The sequence below is a fragment of the Anabas testudineus genome, chromosome 14 (genome assembly GCF_900324465.2).
Source record: "Anabas testudineus chromosome 14, fAnaTes1.2, whole genome shotgun sequence".
Classification (NCBI taxonomy): domain Eukaryota; kingdom Metazoa; phylum Chordata; class Actinopteri; order Anabantiformes; family Anabantidae; genus Anabas; species Anabas testudineus.
In genome coordinates, this window is record NC_046623.1 from 13530920 (window position 1) to 13551957 (window position 21038).

Consider the following 21038-nt stretch of genomic DNA (forward strand, 5'->3'; position numbering starts at 1 on the left):
TGATGCTAGAATTACTTATTGTGCTGTCAGCTTGGAGCCTTAGTATTGTCATAGTTCAGGGCAGGAGTTATGGAGCAAACTCAACACGTGTGTACATTACTGTCAAAGTGTCTCATTCTCTACATATGTTGGTCTAATCAGAAACAATGATGATGATAAGTATAAAAATTAAGCAAACTAATCAAGTGTACCTGGGTGTGTTTGACCCCACTCAGCCTTTCTTGCTTCTTTGTTTTTGGAACTTGACACTGCTCAGTTCGCTGTTCTGGCAGAACACACTGAGTGCGGGAAACATAGTCTCCACTGATGGAGCCAGTTTTTTAATGGAAGGCGCATTGCAGCTATGCTGTCATTATCTATCATTAGATTTGAGTTCTCAATCTGCATTATGCTGATGGGAAGGTCTGATTTTGCTTCATTGTTCTCTGCAGATATTCTTTGGGTGTGTGTAAGTTAGTTGTTGCTTCAATCTGTGCATGTCCTTTACCGTGTGCAGGCCTTTGTGCATGTGTGAAGTCACAGCCTGTGTAGCTCTGTGCCAGTATATGCCACAGTGTGTGCTTGAGATTAGCAAGAGCATCAAAGGAGTGAATCAGTGAAGCACTATTAGAGGAGTGTCTAAGTGTACTGCCCCCTACCCTTCTGTCATCAGCCACACCTAGTGGAGAACAAAGGGAGCGGAGGCTGGCACTGTCTGGAGTATTCAGAGAATGAGGGAGGTGGAGAGTGGGAAGCAAAAGACGAGAGGAAAAACAAAGATTAAAACTCTGAGGATAAAAAGGCCTGGCAGGAATAGGAGTGAGAAAGGGAGGAAAGCTTTACAAAGGTTTTCTTGGTTTGTCCATTAGGGACCAAATGATGTCACATGCCAATTTTCATACCAGCCTTGGCATCGGCTGCACCAGTGTGCTTTGTAGAGGTAAATATAAGAATTATTTACAACCGTGTTAATGTTGCAGATATCAAATTTTAAAAATATCATTACCATCAGATTGAAATTAAAGGATCAAAAGATTCAAGGCCATATGTTTGATATTTTTACCCCTAATTTTTCATGGACTAAGCTGCCAGATCATATGCTGGGGAAGCCCTTGCTAGCTGTAGTTATATAATAGTTGTTAGACTAAAGCTACAGCAACGTTTTTTTGATATTTTGTGAGGAAGGCATAAAGATAAAGCAGGAAATGTGGAAAATCCTATATAGAACTGATCATTTGCACCAAATCATAATTTAAATACATTCCTTACTGTATGTGTGTGTAATATGTGTTTTCTCTTTTTGGAACAGCAGGAGTTGGAGTCATTTTTTTTTTGTGGTTCATTTACAAACCACATCATCATCCCATTTCCATTTTCAGAGCTGGTTGCAGTTCAGAAACACAACACATTTAATGTTAAATGATTAAACTACAGATTTAAACCACAAATAGCTTTTGCATCTGTTTCTGGGAAGACAGTGACACTGAAGATACATTCTGTAAGTATCTCGTCTGTCAGATTTTCTGACTGAATATCCCGCAAAAGAAAAGGAGAAGAAAAGGAAATAAAATAATTATCAACCAGCAATGTGTTTTCCTGCTTCAGTCAAAACCAAAATATGATTGAACTGAAACTAAAAACTGAAAAGAAAAAAAAGAAAATCAAAAAATGAATACCGGAGATGCAAAAGAGTGTATAAAGATGAAATGGACAGAAGGAAAAGAAAATTAATCAAAATTATATAAAAAGAGAAAGAAAAGATTTAGAAAAAAGGAAAATAATTCACTGTATTAAAACAGGATATTAGCCAGTCTCACGCTAAAAGAATATTGCACACATTGCATTAAAAGCTTTAGCCAAGGGTCAAACTGTCAATAAAGCAGAGTGAGGAGACAGGGAGGGCCAGAAGGCTATGAAGATGAGATTGAAGTGACAAGGATTGAAGAGACAAAGAGGAGAAGAGGAAGTGATAAGTGGGAAATTAAAGTTTAAAAGCAATTCAGGTCTCAAGGGAAACTCTCAGCCAACAAGAGGAACCTAGGATACATTGTGGTTGGCCTCCGCACATAAAGTGCCATTGTATGTTTCAAGCTATTTGCTAACTGCGTTTGACAGGCCTGTTTTAACTGGGCCCTCAGGGAACGATGTGTTTAAGGCAGAAATGTACAGAGGCACCTCTATACATTGTACAAGACGCTGCTGTCCTTTGCTTCACTGCAGCCACTCTTCTTTAATGCTTCATTTGTAAGAAACACAGGTCCTTCCTGTGTCTCTTATGAGTAAAGCACCCTTTTGTAACATGGAAGCAAACCTCAGTCTACACTGATGTTGTGCTGCAGAAACAAGTGCGGTATTTTTTGTTGCATATTGCCACTACAGATCTTCATGACTGCTAGTATTGAACAGTTAGGCACAAACACACTAATCCATGTTGCCGTATGTGTGAGTTACTGCTTCATTATGTGTGGGTCAAAGCAGTATAGTTAATCCACAAGGGGCCAAGCAGTTTGCACAGTCAACACCGCGTCTGTAATGACAGAGAAAACCAATAAGACTTTAAAGACACCACCTTCTTTTCCTCTCCCTTGTCCAAGCTTTACATCCATCTCTGTTTTCTCTCTGCTGTTGTATTTTTTCCATTTTTTTCCCTTTGCAGTTGTATCAGCTGTCTCTCTGTCTTTCTCTGGTTTGTGCTGAGCTGAGCTAAATGTGACCCTGGTAATGGGGAGCTTCGCTGGTCAGGGTACGATAATGCTATCCGAGCTGCATTGGCGGGTTTAGGGATGACAAAATCATCATTAAAAAGATGCGCCTTGGAGGTCAAGCAAAAACATTAAAGGGTAAGCAGACAGACAAAGCATGGGCAGAAGCTGGTTTTGGCAGCAGTGGAGTATTTTGGGGGTTGGGAAAGAGGAGGACAGCAGGATGCAAATCTGTCATAGCAGGTGCATGTTGAAGTGAATGGTGAATGGTGCTTAAAGGTGCAGTTAGCAAGCAAAAGTATCTTATGTATGTTTGATAATATGGATATGAGGGGCATAATAAGGAAAAATAAGATTTGGGTTATGAATCAACAAGGCTACTTTAAGCTCCTTAAAATACTATTTACTGTATCTTTAAATCAGCTCCCCTAATCTTCCACTCTGCCCCTGTTCCCCTCTCAGTGAGACCTAAATCCACTCAAACATGGCTTTGATCTGGCCAATAATCTGTGCCACCCCTAGTCCACCACCCTCTCTCACCCTTCTTTCAGACAACCTTGGTGTGACCAGCCATGTGATAGTTGGGACCCCATCATTTCCCATTACTGTGCCGTTTAGTGCATGCTAGTCAGCGCCTCCTACCTTGAACCACTCGGATTACTGTGTTGGAGGTCTGTTTAACTCGTGACTTAAAAGCTAATCTCTTCTCTAACTCCCACCTAAAGCTCTCAACCTTCATCACCTGTCCCTCCCCTCATTAATGGGGGGAAATGATGCCAAAATGGACAAATGACATCTAAACAAGACAGAAATAGAATTAGTTTTCTGTCATCCACACTTCAACTAACACCATTCATACTATGCTATTCTGTCATCGTCTATATTGGGTGATGTGTTAATTCCTCCTCTGCTCCCTTTGACTTTCCATCGTTCCGCCAAGCTTTGTTTGTCTTAACCCTCTGTTTCACATATCCAAAACACTACATTAATTCACCTCCCTTTTTTTCCTGTCTTATGTGTCTGTCCTCATGCACACTTCTTCTCCTCAACTATTTCCACGCCTCTCAGCACATGCTGTACTCGACACATTCATTGTGCATCATCACCTTATCTCTCAGTATCCCAACCATTAGCGTAATCTCTCTTTCATCTCTTTACCTCCTGACTTCTGTTCACACCTATTTCATTTTCGCCTTGTTGGATGTCAGTGACAGGTGCATCATGGCTTACACAGCAGCTGATCACGTACACTGAGATGTGGATTGGTAGTGATGGGCGCAACATCTCTATTGCTGCTCTTCTCACACTTCTACCCCACTTTACTTTCCTTTTAAAGTGTGATAACGTCATTCTCTTTATCTAGCTTTAAAACTTTCTTTCTGATGAGGCAGTGCTGTGTAGCTGGATCACGTCAGATGCTGTGGTTATGAATCAGCACAGTGAATGAACGCAGCAGAGATGCTAATAGCAGCAAAGATGAAGTGATGAAGATAGAAAATACCCCTCATTTAATCAGTCAGAGTCTCATTAGGTCTTCCTTTGAAGCCAGTGTCTCTCAGTGTGGAGACTATTCAGCTTTAAATTAATCTTCATTCCCACTTATCGCCGCTTCTTCGCCTCTGTTGAAGCAATTAAGATTTTAGTTTCCCAACGTTCAGATAAAGGAACTGTCTAAGCATTCAACATTCTTTTGAATACCTGTGGTGAGCTTTCATAGCTTTTTATTGGAGACAATGGATTAATCAGGCTCTGTCTGCCCAGTTCACGTCTGCAGTGTTTGTGCTTGTACTACTGTGCTGTACAGTACATGCAGTGGGTTTTTTTGTGTTGAGAAGGCATTTCCCAGTGAGCTGACTGATGAAGTGCGGACGTGCGGCTGATTTAGGGCTTCTTTCCACACGTCTGTAGGTGTGCTGTGCTAACCCCTTCTCTCTCTCTCTTTTTTTTTTTACTCACATTCCCTCTTTCGCCTTTTTTCATCCCTGCCTGATCCGTTCCCTGCAGGAGTTGGCTGTGTCTCTGACCCCAGGGCAGCATCATGCACAGCCAACCTGTTTTTCTTGGAAATTCCAGTTGGCTGAGCTAGCTGTGGAGGATGGGATGATATTGGGGAGGGGTGTGTGTGTGCATGTGTGTTTATACACTGTACCTATATGAACATGAATGTGAATTTAATGGATGCTCTACATCTCTGACAACCTAGTTTACCACGAGTGTTTGGTGATGTTTTATGAGGCCTCCTATGCTCGTTTTAATCTGATAGGTTCCCTGCTGCTGAGCCATAGCTGTCCGCACTGACTGTCTTTTGTTAGCACTGGAATCAGAGGGACAGAGCAACAAATGAGAGAGGATGTCCCTGGCCCAAAGGAACAATTAACTTTAATCCTCTCCAGAGAAACTGATAGAGAAGATGAAAAGGGTGAGGATCGTATAAAGGGGAAAATCACAGTGAAGGACAAAGACAGTTTAAACAGACAGGACACTTAATGCCAATAAGAACATGGCTGCTTCTGCTAAGTCTGGTCAAAACTCTGGAGATCAGACCGGACCTGCATGAACTGTGTTTTAACAGATACTTCAGGAATTGGACTGTGTTTCTCATCATTTCCTCATATTCACCTCACATATGCAGAGTCAGGAAATTAACTTAATGAGGATAAGCTTGTTTTTCACCCCCTCAGGCTGTGTATGAATATGTAATCGAGTGTCTAATATTTCTTCCCCACACATGCACATGGAGACGTCTTGTGCTTCAGTGGGTCAATTAAATGTGTGTGTGTGTGTGTGTGTGTGTGTGTGAGTACTTGTGTGCATGTAGAGCAGACAAAGCCTCCTGAATCTTCAGGAGAATAAAGTTAATCAATAGAATCATCAAACTGTAACAGGTTTGAAGACAAGCTGACCATTCAGCAGTTTGTGTGACAGTGGAAGTACAAAGGATGCATGAGTGTGCACCTTTGCATGTGAGGGTTATTGGGAATATTGCCTTTTAACTGTACCTGAGGGTTTTTAAATTGTCAACACACACCATGTACAGCAGCTGGAGTTGAACCTTCAGGGTCTTTGCATGAGACCTAAATAGTTTAACCTTCTTGACATCAAATTTGCTAACTGTGTTAGTTTGATCTTGCCATTGACCCTGATGCTAATAACCATTACCACGGACAGAAGAACCTTTATATCTTTCTCTCAAAAGTGACCACTCGTGTGACACAGGCACAGTTCAACGAGAGGTTAATCTAGTTATCATAGCTCTTTGATACTTATAAACTGCATAATCAACTTAGCTCTGCTTTCACTCTGAGCTGCTAAGCATTGCTTCATGCTGTTTCTCAGTCACCATGCACATGACTACAGATTGGCGAACTACAGATCATTGTGCACATCATCAGAAATCAATGCTACGCAGGTGCGACATGCTATTCTTTGAGTGACCAGTGGGGCAGTCAACTCTGCAGCAGCTTTGAATCACAACAATAGTGCAAAGTTTTGGGGGGAAATCTTTTTGCAGGTACTTGCATCTGTGCACATACTTTTATACTATTTATTTTGTAAATACCATTTTCTCTACCGTTATGAATCATGAGGAAAATATTCCAGTTTTGGTGAGGAATGATTCAGAGTCAGAGTCAGAGTCCCTTAGTAGTGGTGATGACATTGTTAATCCACCAGACATACACAACACTGATGTCCCTTTCCTTAGTGATTTTCCACTTTATTGTTACAGGACTATTTTGACACACTACTATGGTTACATATCTAGAGTGTGTCTACTACTACTACTATAAGAGGTTTTCAAACATGCATGCAAACACAAATGGATCCTTTGATTTGAGCTGCTGTGGCTCTCTGCATTCAACAACATCACAGTGACCCAACACCAGAGCTCAAAGCTCAAGGGGTGCTTCTGCTATATTTTACTATTATCACCTCCCTGAGGTGGAGGTTACAAACTGCCTGACCTCAGGAAGGAGAAGGGAAAGTGGAGGAACTACAGATGTAGTCAAGGGACAAGGTGCAAAAAGAAGCAGACATACACACCGTCAGTCTTCATAAAACAAAAAAGGAATAAAACAGACTAACCCTGCTGATCATGTGGTGTCACATTTAATTCTTCTTTGTGAAAAAACTTTACAAATTCGTTGCCTACAATCAAGTTTACCACAGAGTGTTCCCTTCTATATGTTACATATGCAAACAACACACACCAACTCATCTGAGGTCAAGGAAAGAGGGGCGCAGCTGGATGTTAGGTTCTCCTTTGACCCTTAGGTTCTCATTGATTTGATCACAGACACACTGACACACACATGCTACACACTTGTGAACAGATGCACAGTTTCTAATGGCCCACTGAAACTAATATTGTCCGAAGAGTATTGGCTCTTTGTTTGACCTTTACAGGAAAGCAGAAAATGGTGGTTTATTCTCTCCCCAATAAAGCACAGCTTACTCATAATGATAAACACACTTTGCGTTATTAGTGTGAACCTCCCACATCGCTACGTGTTGGTTTACAGATCAAGAAATAAAATGACACTGAAACATAAATGTTTATCTGGAGAAAATCAGGCTTCCAGCAGCCTTGAAGCCTGTGTGCGTCTTAAAAAAGCCTGCTGCTCCACTGAGGGGGGCTTCATTTCAATCAGATTTACTTTATAAATCCATGATTTAGTTTGAATTGGAAACATGTCAGGGTAGAATCTTTTAACTGAAGTTTGGCTAGATTTATTGTATTCGTAGCCCCTGGGTAGAGATAATAATAGATGAATAATGTAAAAAGTCTTTTAGTTAAAGGCCTCCATCTGGCAACATGTGACAATGCTCTAACCAAGACATTGCCGTAGGCGTAAGATACAAGGAACCATTGTGGCAATGACAAATGATTTTTGGAGTTTACCTCTGTTTGTATGAGATCAGCTTTTCTTTATTTGCCATGTTTTTGATGGAGAGCGGGGAGTGGTGAGACCTCTGCGGCTTTTCAGTGAATCATGACTACACTTACCAACAAGTGCAATTATTTGATGCATACCAAAATTCCCAAGGAGCTTTGACGTTTTGCTGGCAAGTAACGTTTTCAAAGTTGTAATGTAAGAAAAATCACAATATAAATAAGTAAAAATCTAACAAAATCGTGTTTACAGTCCCAGTGTCTACATTGTGATGGTGACTTTTTATTGTGGCTGCTAGAATAAAATTCCAGCCAAAAATTCAGAATTATTTTGCTGGAGTCTGGTGTCAATCAATTTACCCCTCTTTAATGTTACAGGTCACTTTGGACATATAACTGACGAGGTCATGATGAAACTGTCCCATGACCTCGGGGATTAAATCCAGGAAGCATGACTGAATGGGCGGCAGCTTAGAGACACTATTTTGGTTTAGTAGACCGAAGCCATGCACTCAACAGGGATAAGTCTGAAACTTTGTGCTGTGTGTTTCGAAAGTACGGCGTCTATCCCTCAACTTGAACCATATTATTGAGAGGGCAGGAGTTCTCCCTTTGGCCCCTGATTAGAAAGGATTGTCCAAACATCTCAGACTAATATAGGGATGGTGGTAATCCTGTTTATTTAAAGACTGTTTAACACCAACGTTATCAGGAAAAACTCACCCACAAAATATAAACATCAAGATAACAGAAGCTTTTTCCAGCAGCATGTACCGATTTCACCACCAGTTCAGAGTTGTAAATGAACAGTTTGTCTCCAGTTTGATATGATTTTAAGTATCACTGATGACAGCATGTTATTTAGAATATTTTAGTTCTGAAACATCTGTTCTCGTTCATTTGTCTGTGTTTTGTGTTCTCACAGACGGCTAATCAATAATCCATTATAGGAACTCCCTGCGTCTCCCTCAATACCCACTCTCACACAGACTGCATGTGATGACACAGCATTTGCCAATTTACAATTCCCACAAACTGAGAAATATTGCACAGAGCAGACGATGGAGTTTATCCTCGTGCCTCATCAGAAACGATCCTCTAGCTTCTCAGCCTCGCCTTCCCTCTCTTAAACATAAAATACAAATTGGAAACAATAACCGTCAACAAGATGCTAACCTCAAATTCCAAGTGCCCGCTCACGATGATTTACTCTTAACAGTGGTCAAAGAGCCCCACACACCCGTCAAAAAGAAAATAAAATGCTGCGGTGACCCAGTGGAGGAAAAACAAAACAGATTCCACATGCTCTGTCTCTTTGTCATGTTTTTATTGGATTAACCACGAAAATGCCCGAAATATATGTGTAAGTGTGTGTATACGTATATATACACACACTTACAGACACATGTCTGCTCCTATTCTTAGGGAAATGCTGAAGCAGAAACACAGATACATCTTCCTAAACACATACTGCCGTTCGTGCTTGTTAGTGGAATTGAAATTACTCACAGTGGTGTCCCCTAAGTAACCGTGACCCGCTCAGTCTCAATAATTCAGCCTCTCATTCACCCAAAAAAACCCACCAGCTCAGACCGTCTCAGACACCGGTCCCATGTCTGAGGTCTAACTCCAGCTCGCCTTTGTGCTCTCTCACTCCTTAATTACTGTTTTCTCTTCATCTCTGGAGCAAAATTACAACTGGAAGACAATAAGTGGTAATCAACGCTCACTTTATATTACAGACCTCACTGTGTAAATCAAAGATGGTGGCGCAGAGAAAGCTTTTACTTCATGTGTTGTGTTCTCTTGTGTCAGTTTTGCACTATTTTGACATTTTCAGAGTACGTGGAACAGCGACACTGTTTACCAGCTGCACTATGTAACAATACTTAGCCTCAATAAGCTCACAAATTTCTGAATTTAATTGTTGACGGAGGATCGTTTCCTCATTTATGCTTTAATAAACAACAACCCTGCTCCGATGTTGTAGATTCTTGATAACCATGGGCCACATTACATCTGTTTTGCGCAGACTTAAATCCATGTAATGAGCACAACTGTGAATATATGGTGACTATTTTATTTCCGCTCTGTGGGTGTCGAATGTGCATGCTCGCCCTTCAACTTTGACACCTGACCTCCACCTCCTCATTAGCTTTGCTGTTAGCACATAGCAGAAAAAAAAAAATCCCCGGTATTCTCAGATCTTTTCCTAGCAGCTGCTGCACCAGCCAGAGTGAGTCACAGTGAGGCCTCAGACATAGAAGGACAGGGTTTAAATGGCTATAAATATGTAACTGTAAGTAAAAAAAATAGAGCTGATTTCTGTGCTGATTAGGCCAGCTGTCAGTCAGGACCCACAGGATTCACTTTGCTAAGAATCTTTAAAGTCATCAACACACACACACACACAGTAGATAGACACAGACACAATTGCGCACTCAGGCTAAGAGTTGCCACATTGCAGGGCTTTGCACAATATAGGATCACTATCATCTAAATCCCCCGTGTCTCTTATCGCTCTTCAGAGTCCAGTACGGTGATGTCATCCCTCATTGTACTCCTCAATCCCTCCATACATCCATGTAACCAGCTTTTTATCTCCCTGTGACCTCACTTTTAACCTCCATACACAGTCATCTCCTTCTCCTTTATTTCTGTAGCTGCTTTTAGAAAAACGATTGCAGCTTGTTCCTGATCTGGTGACCTAATGGTGAGAGACAGGTATCATAGCTGTGTTGTAGTGTTGGTGATTTCCAGCTTTGGACAGACGGTATCACTGATAATGTCCTGCTTTAGTTACAGTTTAAAGAATTGTTCTGAAGCCTAAAACATAATACAGCCATCTGTTACACAGGAGACAACAGAAGTGATTCTGAAATGATTAGTTATTTAATTAACTGGATAAATGCTGAAAAATTAAGTGCAAACTATTTTGGTAAACAATTGTTTTGGGCTAACTGGTCCAAGATTCTCAAATAGTAGAAATTAGTGGTTTTATAGCTCTGTAAAGTGAATGCTTCTGGGTATTCACATAGTTCACGCTGGGCCAAAAACCTTTTGTTCATCTTAAATGTAATCTTCATTCTTTTGACTCACATGGAGCTAATTTGTTTTGTTTTTCACTACGGTACAAGATAAATAGCATCCTGATTCTGTGACTCTGTTTGATCACATGTTTAGCTGTGTTTTATTTCTGCATAAAGTTTGCATGATCCTGTCACTGTTCTGCTTGCTGCTGGGCAACAGGTGAAGCAAACTGCCTGAAATCAAAGTATCAGATTCCTGCTGTGGTTCCCAGTTTGTTTGTTGCTTAGCCCCGAGTATGAGCAGGCACACAGAGTGACAGCATACTGTTCAACCAACATGTGGCCATCATGCTTTGTGTTTTTCAAGATGAGATGCAGCCCTAAGATAAACTTCCTAACACATGCCATATGTCTACATGTTCAACTCCATGGACTAAATCTGTAATTCTTTGGTATAGTTTACTGTTTATCTTTGAATGCAGATCATCTGCAAGTCTGTGTGTGTGTGTACAAGCATGTATGTGTGGGAGACAGAAAGAGAATGAAGCAGCCAGTCTTAAGTGGTCATTGTCCCTTATTAAGTTAATTAATAATATTAGACCTCTTTCTTCCTAATATAGAAGTCAGCCCCTCTTGCTATGTCTCTTTTACCCCCTGCCCCTCCTTTTGCCTGCATGGGTTTGATGTTTCTAATCATTTCCAGCCATGAAATCCACATGAAAGACAACAACCACTTGCCGTAATAGGGTGCTGAAAGAGCGAGGGAGGGAGAAGACAGAAAAAGGGGAGACGCTAAAAAAGAAAGGGGAGGTCAGGGGAGGAGTGGAGCGTGAATAAGAAGTGAGATGAAACTACGGTCCTCCTTGTTCCCATTTCAAGGTCTCACGTTATCATTAGCCTTTTAATCTTTTGCCAAACTATTTGCCCCCCTTCACGCACTCTCAGTCACTCGGTTCTCCTTCCCTTGCCATATATCTTAATAGTACCCACAGCGTCTCAAGTCATTGGTAACAAAGAGGCAGAAATTGATTTTGAGACTTGAGAATGCCTATTATGGGGAATGAAGCTCACTGGAGAGCAAAGCAATGTGTTGTTGGAAAAATAGAAAAACTAAATGAATGTTTTAGCTCTGACGCTCTGACAATGCTAGTTACAGCCTTTAAAACCACGCTCCAGTTTCAGTTTTTGTAAATAACTTCAGCATGTGTATAATTATCCAACAATGGTGCTTTTAGTTTATAAACCCCAAGTCTATTGTGATCTATTATTGTCACTTCTGCTGCTTTAAAGAATAATGGTTTTCATGTCCATGTTTAATTATGTCTTTAAACAACTTCGCACTAAAATTTTTAAAACTAAAATATCAATAAGCTTTTACTCATGAACTTTATTCAAATGTTCATTTTTAAAATCTGGGATTTCTGTGACATCTGTTAAAATAAATCATATGGGGAAAGAAATAGTGATGAATAGTGGGTGATTGGGTAGTAAACAGTTGTGGTTAACAACTTGGTTTTACACAAACTGGCAAAAAATGATCATATTTTAAAGGAGGAAATAAACAGTTGAAGGACTCATTTTAAAGAGTATTGTATTTTGATGCCTTGTTCTTTTTTCAAAGTCTTAACAAGCACAGTGCCATTATAATTATTACAAATGCTGAATACTGCTAAAAATAAGACTCAAGTTGAACTAAACTGGAATTCCCCATTAATCATGCATTTGACTTCTGTCCACTCTGACTTCACATGTTCAAAACAGTTAACATGAAAGCTGAAACCGAAGACAACTGGCCAAAATGACGTCAACATTTTGTTTGCAAAATGTTCTAACACTCACAAGACATTAAAAACATGTGATAAAAGTAAATCAAACGAGGTAACCTGCAGTCAAACTCATATTCTTTCAGTGATTACGTATTAGACAATTGCAGATAGCAAGACAGAAAGAGTGTATGAGAGATAGCATCCTTTCGAGACAGATTAAAGACTAATTGCTGATAGTGCACAGTACTATGAAAGCCTATAGAAGCTCTCTCTTCTTATTCATGAGAAACAATAAAAGTCCTGAATTTCTATAGAACAGCAGCTGCATTTGAGGAGCTGTGCGCAGACTCTCATTGTACAGGGACAGCAAAGTGCACAGCATAGCAAAATCCATCTGGGTCCACATCTGGAGAAGATGACAACAGAAAAGAGGAAAGGAGAGTAGAGATAGCAAAGGAGATAAAGCTATGAGTGTATGAGTTATGAAGCAGAGAGAAAATCAAAAGGGAAAAAGAAAAGATCCATTGTAGGAATACAAGCCAATAAAAGCAAGTCTGCTAATGTCGCATCTGTCCCTCTTGAAGTTTGGTGCAGCAGAAGAAGTGTTTGAGTACCATTAAATACCTGTTAATATGCACCACATCACAGACCACTCTCTCTGCTCAGCATTAAATACCACTGACAGATGAGCTTGAGTGATGTGTGTGAGTGTCCAGTTACCTATAGGAAATAGTGAGATGTGTGCCTGGGATCTAAGTGAACCCCTTAGAGAGACACTCACACTATCTGAAAGGGAATGAAAGTGACAGTGGGAGCATACTCTAGAGAAAGGCTAAGTAGAAAGGCAGAGAGACAAAAGAGACTCAGAAAGGGTGGTTGTGGAGAAGAGTGAGGCCAATGAATGATGGGGTCTGGATATTTGCTAATGCTCCAGTGAGTGATCGCTCCTGTTCTGTCCTTGCCAACGATGAATGACTCTCTGTGGGCAAAAAGCTCCAGGCCTAAGTCCTGACTGAATTCGATACTCGGCACGCTCTTTCCTGACTGTTTTTCACATAGTCCTTATAGGGTGAGGTGTGCTGCGTTAGATTTTTGTGCGAGCTGCAGTCTTTTAACAGATATATAGTAGCTGGTCAACTGTGTAAATCAAGATACAGCAAGAAATGTTTTAAGCTGAAGGAATGCAGGATGAATTTATGTTGAGTGGAGTGACAGGTATGTGTTATGCTCAAGCAATAGATTTAAACTGAATTTGTGCTTTGATTTTTCCACTGATAAAAATCCTGAAAGACCACAGTATATCCTCAAAGTCAAAAAAGTTATCAACTTGAAATGCATGGTGATTCGTTACCATGCAAAGCAGAAACTTTTGTTTCTTTTTTCCAACATATCTTTGTTGTTTTAGACAAAAAAGCTAAAAAAAATGCCTTCTTAACTACTTTACAGCATTGTTGCCTACACAGTTTTTGCTATTTCATGGCTCACACAGACCACAAAATCATAGCGGATATTACCTCACTTTTAATAAGCACAGCTGATTGTACTGGAGAGAATTAACTGATCTTTTTAGTAACTATGATCACATTCTTAGGTTGGTTTGCTTCGTGCAGTGTTTACCGTGGCATTGTTTTCTCCCCACACTTTACTGACATCAGGTGAGTTATCAGTGCTTCTACAGAAAAGAACCACTTTTTTCAGGTTTTAGCCCATTAACTCCAAATTGTGTGCACTTAGTGTTACTGCAAATCATTTTTCCAAAGTTAACCTCCCTCCAGGCATTTACCACCTTCCAGCCAGCCATTAGTTTCAGTTCATTGCCATAATACCCGAAACTCAACCTCCAAATCCACCATTGTGGCTCTTTAATATAATATTGACCACAATAGAATGATAATTTCTGTCCTCTAGCGTGTGTATGTGTAGACGTTGCATCAGCAAAAACAACTTGCAGCGGGTGATGATGCACTTTGGTGCATTAAAAAGGCCCTGAGCTAGACCACCCCACCACCGACACTATACACTCATCCAAAAATCATAGCATGAACTACGTGCGAGAGATTTAGATGTTAAGGAGTGCAGGCTGGTGTTCGTGTTTGCGTTGCTATGTAGTTGTGTGTTTATCACAGCAGGACAACTCTGGCATTGGTGTGCAGAGTTGAGGTTGGCTGGCTAACCATAGATCAGAGAGCAGGCTCTGGCGTGGGAGGAATTTCTCCCTGGCAAACACCCTCATCTGACATGTGAGATATCTTGATTTAAGAAGACGTGCCCAGTGTGTGTCTGTTTATTAGATTACCTTGTTGGCTTTAAAAGTCTGCTACTTTGTTTAGCTGTAATAAGTGCTGAATGCAGGATAGGGCAAATAAGTAGGAGAGGAGTTATGGGAATCAAATCAGCCTGTGGGTTTGATTCAGCTCGGTTGTGTAGTGTAAACTGAACATCGGTGCTGTGCTGTCTGATGGATTGACAGGAGGGAAAATCACACATGACAGAGTTGATCCTTACAAGTTCCTGTCTTTTCATGAGGCGTGATGTGATTTTCTTCTGTCATGTATCCCATCCTTGGAGTGTTGGCTATGTGTCTGTTTGTCCCACTGCATTTTTTGTTTTGTTTTGCTTCAGCATTTCAAGTCAGGAACCACATAACCACAGTGTTGTATGTGTTGCAGCACCAAAACCCCAAATCATTACATCTTTTATTTTATGGCTCCCATGGTTTCCATAAAAGGTTAGCTCGCACAGACATTTTCCTACTGTAGCACCTTCATGTCTTGTCTTGCATATTTTTGTCAGCATGACAAATCCTTACCATACTGTTGGTATGGTATGGAAAGTTTTTACATTTCAGAGTACATGAGAACCAATGTGCTGTGTTTCTTCTTGTTCCCAGCCTCTATGCCAATCATTTTGTGTCCAAGCCTCCATTCAAAACCGCTTTCAAGCATATTCATTTTCCAACCCCTTCAGTCCATATGACCTTAAGCCAGTCAGCTCTTATTTGCTGCCTTATCCAAGTTTATCCATTCAACCTTTCCCATGTTTTTGCATTTGATCTACAGACGCTTGTGGAAATGAAGTCACCCTGTAACCAGGTGGGCGGTCACAAGTGTTTAAACCTCTTTAATTAGATTTAGTAAAAAGGATGGGATCATATATGTGAGTGTTATACATTTATCCAGTTCTCTACACCACAGGTGGCTAATCCATCGCAGACAGCAAGAAAGATATGAGAGACACTCAGACATGAGCTTAGATCTCAAAGATAGTGTTAGTCTCGACACTGTTCTCTATAGGAAGTTCAAGTAATGATCTACAATCCCCAGTTGTAAACACTGACCAAAGGAAGAGGTGCGGTTTGATTCCTCCAAACCACAATGGTATAGCCATGGTAACACTGCGACTAATAACCCAGCTGTGGATGGAGCTGTTCCTGTGTTTTAGTATCCCAAAGGAACAACAGCATGAATAAAGGTGGTATTTTTTTCCTGTCTGTCTATAGGCAGTAGGTAAGTGTGATGGTGGAGATGTGTTGGCTTGGAAAGGAAGGTCCTTCCCGGATGTCTGCTATGGTGGTCCTGTGCTTTGTGGGCTAGGCCAAGTTCAGATACATTTCAGACATATAATAGATCATTAAACAATATGTTCAAGCATCAGACATTTGTCTTTTACCTTTGTATTTTTTATACACTTTAAATTATATGGTGATATTAAAGCACACTGAAGCCACTATACTAAAAGTAAACAAAATACTTTGAGCGTAATTTAATAATATTAATTCATTTATTCCTAAACTCATTGTAGTTACAGACGATAGAAAAGTATTTAAAAAAATGTTTTTGCTCAGGCTTTGTTGAATTTCTATTTGTTGTGTGTGTGTGTATATATATATATATATATATATAAGATGCCCTTTGTGAAATCAAACACTTACAGATACTGTACATATCTTATCATTCCTTTATGAGAAGAGACTGCATGACCCGGATTTTGCCTCCTCACTTTCAAGGCTTCAAGATCTGATGCAGAATGCAACTTTTAACAAGCACCATAAATGCCACTAAACAATGTTATAGAGTAGTTTAAAACTGCAGGACCCCAGATTAATGTCTGAGTGTTTAAGTGGTGTCCCAATCACTCACTCTGTGTAATATGTAATATGTCTTATTTAAAGGTTTAAAAATTTTAAGTTTAAAAAAACAGTCTGTGTCATTTGACCTTCCAACATTCATTAAAGTGCCTTTGTTGACCTCTGAACCAAACATCTGTCCTCACTCTCCTTGTATCTCTGTCACCAAAGTCAGTTCACTCTGTATCCATGCTTGTATTGCATCACCTGTCCCTTTGCCAATAGTTGAAAGATCTGTCCTTTTTTACATATGGTACAGCATATGTGCAGTACAGTATGTACTCCGGTCTGAATTACTCTCACAGATGCTTATTTTTATAGTACTCTGGAAATCATAATAAGTAGTGCTATGGTGTGTGATATTTGGACAAGTGCAGATATATGGGGCGGTGAGGTGACTGTATTATTGGACATTATTGTGATAACAGAAAGGCCCTTAGCTCGTATATAAGGATTATGACGTGTTACCTTTCACGCTGATTTCAGGATCTGCTGGGCTGCTGGGCACTGGTGGACCATCCATGTCTTACCTCATGTCTCTTTTCCCTCAGGTGTCGGCCACAGATGAGGACCGTGGTTCCTTTGGTGCAGTAACCTACACCTTGGGTTCAGTCTCTGGAGGTGTGCTGCCAACACACTTCACCATAGACAAGAAGACAGGTCAACTGTGTACTAGCACAACTCTGGACCGGGATGAGGGCCTGGACAAGTTTGACTTAACTGTAACTGCAATAGATGGGGTAAGAACACTTGTACCCTAAACCATAAACCATAAACCAATAGTTAAGCAGTAACTCAAACTATACACATGATAGTGAAGGTGCTATAGTCTTGGCATTAATTTAACATTTCTCTTATACAGTTACATTCCAGTTATTTATATAAAGAATTTACCAAAATGTTGAACCAGAGAAGCACTAGCTCTTTGTGTTTCTCATGGTCAAGCACATTACCTGCTGACTGTGTAATGCTCCTTCCGATCAAAGCTTCAGGCTGAACTCGAATAAATCTCATCAAAAAGATATTTGGTATATGTTTGAAGGAGACAGCATCCTGTCTTGTACCCAGTGTCTTCAAAAATAATCAGGGAAGTGCAACCAAATGGCAAAGCAATCAAAGGAAATAAGAGGGAGGAATCGTTCAGGGAGGAAATAGGTACAGAAGTAGAAAAGCAGAAACATTAAGACTAATTAAATTACATTTTACTTTAAGATGATACCGGTTAGAATAAATACCACGCCTTATCTGACCACATAAACAAACCCCTCACTCAAGAATCATCCCAGTAGACTCATGCACATTTAAAGTTTCAATTCATAATGGATGCACCTACATAGGCATTTAAACACTATGCGGTAGTTTGAGTGCCTGTACATATAGAAACAGCTGTTTAACCACTGCTATACAGTACACGTATTACTATTATTCATAGTGTAAAGTAGGTAAAAATTGAATTCGGGTTTATAATTCACCACTCAAGCCACATGATGCATGTTCTCTCCCAGCCTCAGCACATTCCCAGCTTAACCCAGCTGGTGTCTGTTCCCTTCGTCTCGGCCATCCCTGTTTTTAATGGTCTCATAAAACTAAGCCCGCAGATACAGTGTAATGAGTGCAAACTCTTCTCTTCGCTGACAAATGCATACAGCGATTGATTGGCTCCATATTTCGGGGATCTTCAACAGAGAACTTTTTTTTCTTCCTTTACAGCTGCTTTGTCTTTACAGTGAGACATAAATCTAATGACATGGTTTCTTAAAATGAAAATCCAGGACCGTCGCTTTTCACCAAGAGACAGTAAACAAAGTGAATGTTGTCTTAGGGGATATACTGTGCTGAAAGGGGGCAGATAATATGATTTAGCTAAAATATATATTCCTATGACTTAGCCTCTCTTTATCTTAATAGACTAGTACAGCAGAGCCATCATGTCATTACAGTATGGTGCCTGCTCTCATGACCTTGCATTTCTGCTGACATTATATTTTAATGCAAAAATAATGAATCAAATCTAATTCAAACTAATTTTATTTTACGTTGGTTTCTTTTGCAGGGCGGTCTGAGCTCAGTAGCTCATGTGCGCGTCTCAGTGGTGGATATTAATGACAACCGGCCCACTTTCTATCCAGTTCTCTACACAGTCAGTCTCAGTACCCATAGTGCCCCAGGAACGTCTGTTGTCAAGGTAACAGCCAATGACCCTGATGGAGGGGAAAATGGCAGGGTGACCTACCGCACAGCGCCTGGAGGAGGCTCCGCTTTTTTCACCCTCAACAAGGACACAGGTATGTATTGTTCAGGTGTGTTAAATAGCAATAGCAAATATGAACGAGCTGTGCGGAGCTAAAATGGCAGTAACCACATATGTTATTCAACTGTTATTCAGTTATTTTGGTAATAATACAGATGTAGCCAGTTGTAGTTTTTATGGCTTTAAACAATTATTACTTGGAGGTATATAAAAAGTGAAATGTTAACATAACACTTACTTTTAGCATAAGACTATGATGTTTTCTACTGTTTGATCTGACCAGAGCTTTCTGTCTTTTGAAAGAGTATTTAATGAATGTTTAAAAGTAAAGTTATCTTTTCTTATCGTCTCCTCTGCAGGTGTGATTTCTCTCTCTCGCTCACTCCATGGCAAAGCCAACACTGTAATCTCCATGGTGATATCAGCCGAGGATGGTGGTGGTCTGACGGCGCCGGTCAATGCCAGGGTGAACGTGAGTGTGGTGGGAGGCTCGGTGGCGTCTCCCGTGTTTGAACAGGCTCAGTATTTCTTCACTGTGCCGGAGGATGTTCTCAGGGGGACCGCAATAGGAGTGGTGCGTGCTGCCACCAAGACAGGTGAGGACACACGTGAAATATCTACTCTCTACTCGTCTGCATATCTGTGTCTGGCTTTAGTCATTTCTGTCTTGCTTTTATCTGCTTTATCTGACAAGTTCCAGACTAGAAATGCACTAATGTGTTGGAGAGTCCGTGATGCGTTACTACTCATTCCAGCAGTTGTACACTTTACTGGGGGTTGTGTTCACTGTAGCCAGACTATTTCTGTCCACTATTAATGATGAAGAGACTGTACTTCTATGTGGGAGTAAGAATGAAGTGTTCTCAGCGGTGTAGTGGACAGACATACATCATCTCTGTTTGTGTAACTGTACATGAGATATGAGTTGAAGTAAACACCACAGCCTTCTACTAAAAGTGGGTCTGCCGTGAGAATATTTGCTTTTGTATTTATTACATTTTGTACCACTAATGAGTTGGCCTTCTCTCTTTGTTTACTTTCAGGTGTTTCCAGGGACATCTTCTACTCCATCTCTTCAGGAGACCCTGATGGTTTCTTCACAGTCGACAGTGCTTCTGGTACCATCCGCACAGCCCTTCCTCTGGACCACGAGACTTGTTCCAGTCTTGACCTGGAGATCCAGGCACGTTCTGGCTCTCCTCCTGCATATGGAACCAGTAGAGTACACATAACTATTTCAGATGTCAATGACAACGCCCCCACCTTTCTTCCCTCCTCATCAGAGTCTCTCCTTTTACCTGAGATCACCAAAATGGGGACAGTTATCTACCGCATTCAGGCTACAGACAAAGACTCTGGTCATAACGGTCAGCTGAGCTTTGACTTGGTCTCTGCTGGGGCTGCAGGTAGCAGTGGCCAGAGGACATTTGGTGTTGACCGAGGAAGCGGAGAGGTACGTCTGATTGGGAGTCTATCATATGAAAGTGTCCCACGCTATGACCTTCAGGTGGTTGCCAAGGATGGTGGAGCACCTCAACTTAGCTCCACATTCACCCTTGTGGTCCACATCCAAGCACAAGATGCACACGGCCCCAATTTTGACACTTTGACGTATCGCGTGGAGTTACGGGAAAACACACCTCTCAACACTCGTTTCCTACAAGTTCGAGCGCTCAACAGAGAGGCTTCTGGGAATGGTGGAGGTTCCTCCACATCTTCCTCCTCTTCTATTTCCTATCGCCTTAGGCCTGATGGTGATGCTGCTGGTTTTGGAATCATGCCCGATAGCGGTTGGCTATTTGTTCGGAGCTCTCTCGACCGAGAGGTCAAAGACATGTACCTGTTGACCGTCCTGGCCACCTCAGGCGCAGGAGGGGTAGGGAGAACTGGTAGTGCCACAGTCAGGGTGACAGTGACTGACGAGAACGACAATTCCCCCAGACTGAGCCAGGAGAGGGTGTTCCTGGCTGTCAGAGAGAACCTTCTGGCAGGGACAGGCTTCGGCAGGGTGTCTGCAACAGACAGAGATGCAGGACTGAATGCTCGACTGACCTACAGACTCTTGCACAGCGACAGACACTTTCAGATCAACTCACAAACAGGTGAAGATATAACCCAGGACTAGCATCAGTATTACACATGTAATGTACAATGACTACAAGTAGTTATTCTATAAACAGCACTAATATATAAGCACTAATACATTTTTGTCAGTTACATTAATGTTATAGTAACGACTAATAAATAACTAATTAGCTAACTATTTATTGCAATTAAAGTGACTTTGCTCCCTT

General features: G+C 40.9%; 1 protein-coding gene across 2 annotated transcripts in view; it reads left to right on the forward strand.

Annotated features, from left to right (window-relative positions):
- LOC113169780 (protocadherin-16-like) overlaps window positions 1-21038 on the forward strand; it is a 73452-nt gene that overhangs the window by 36714 nt on the left and 15700 nt on the right. For both annotated transcript variants that reach the window (XM_026371477.1, XM_026371478.1), the window contains exons 5-8: window positions 17045-17233; window positions 18547-18778; window positions 19104-19340; window positions 19788-20846. In XM_026371477.1, coding sequence (XP_026227262.1) covers window positions 17045-17233; window positions 18547-18778; window positions 19104-19340; window positions 19788-20846 — 1717 coding nt within the window. The remainder of the gene's footprint in view (window positions 1-17044; window positions 17234-18546; window positions 18779-19103; window positions 19341-19787; window positions 20847-21038) is intronic.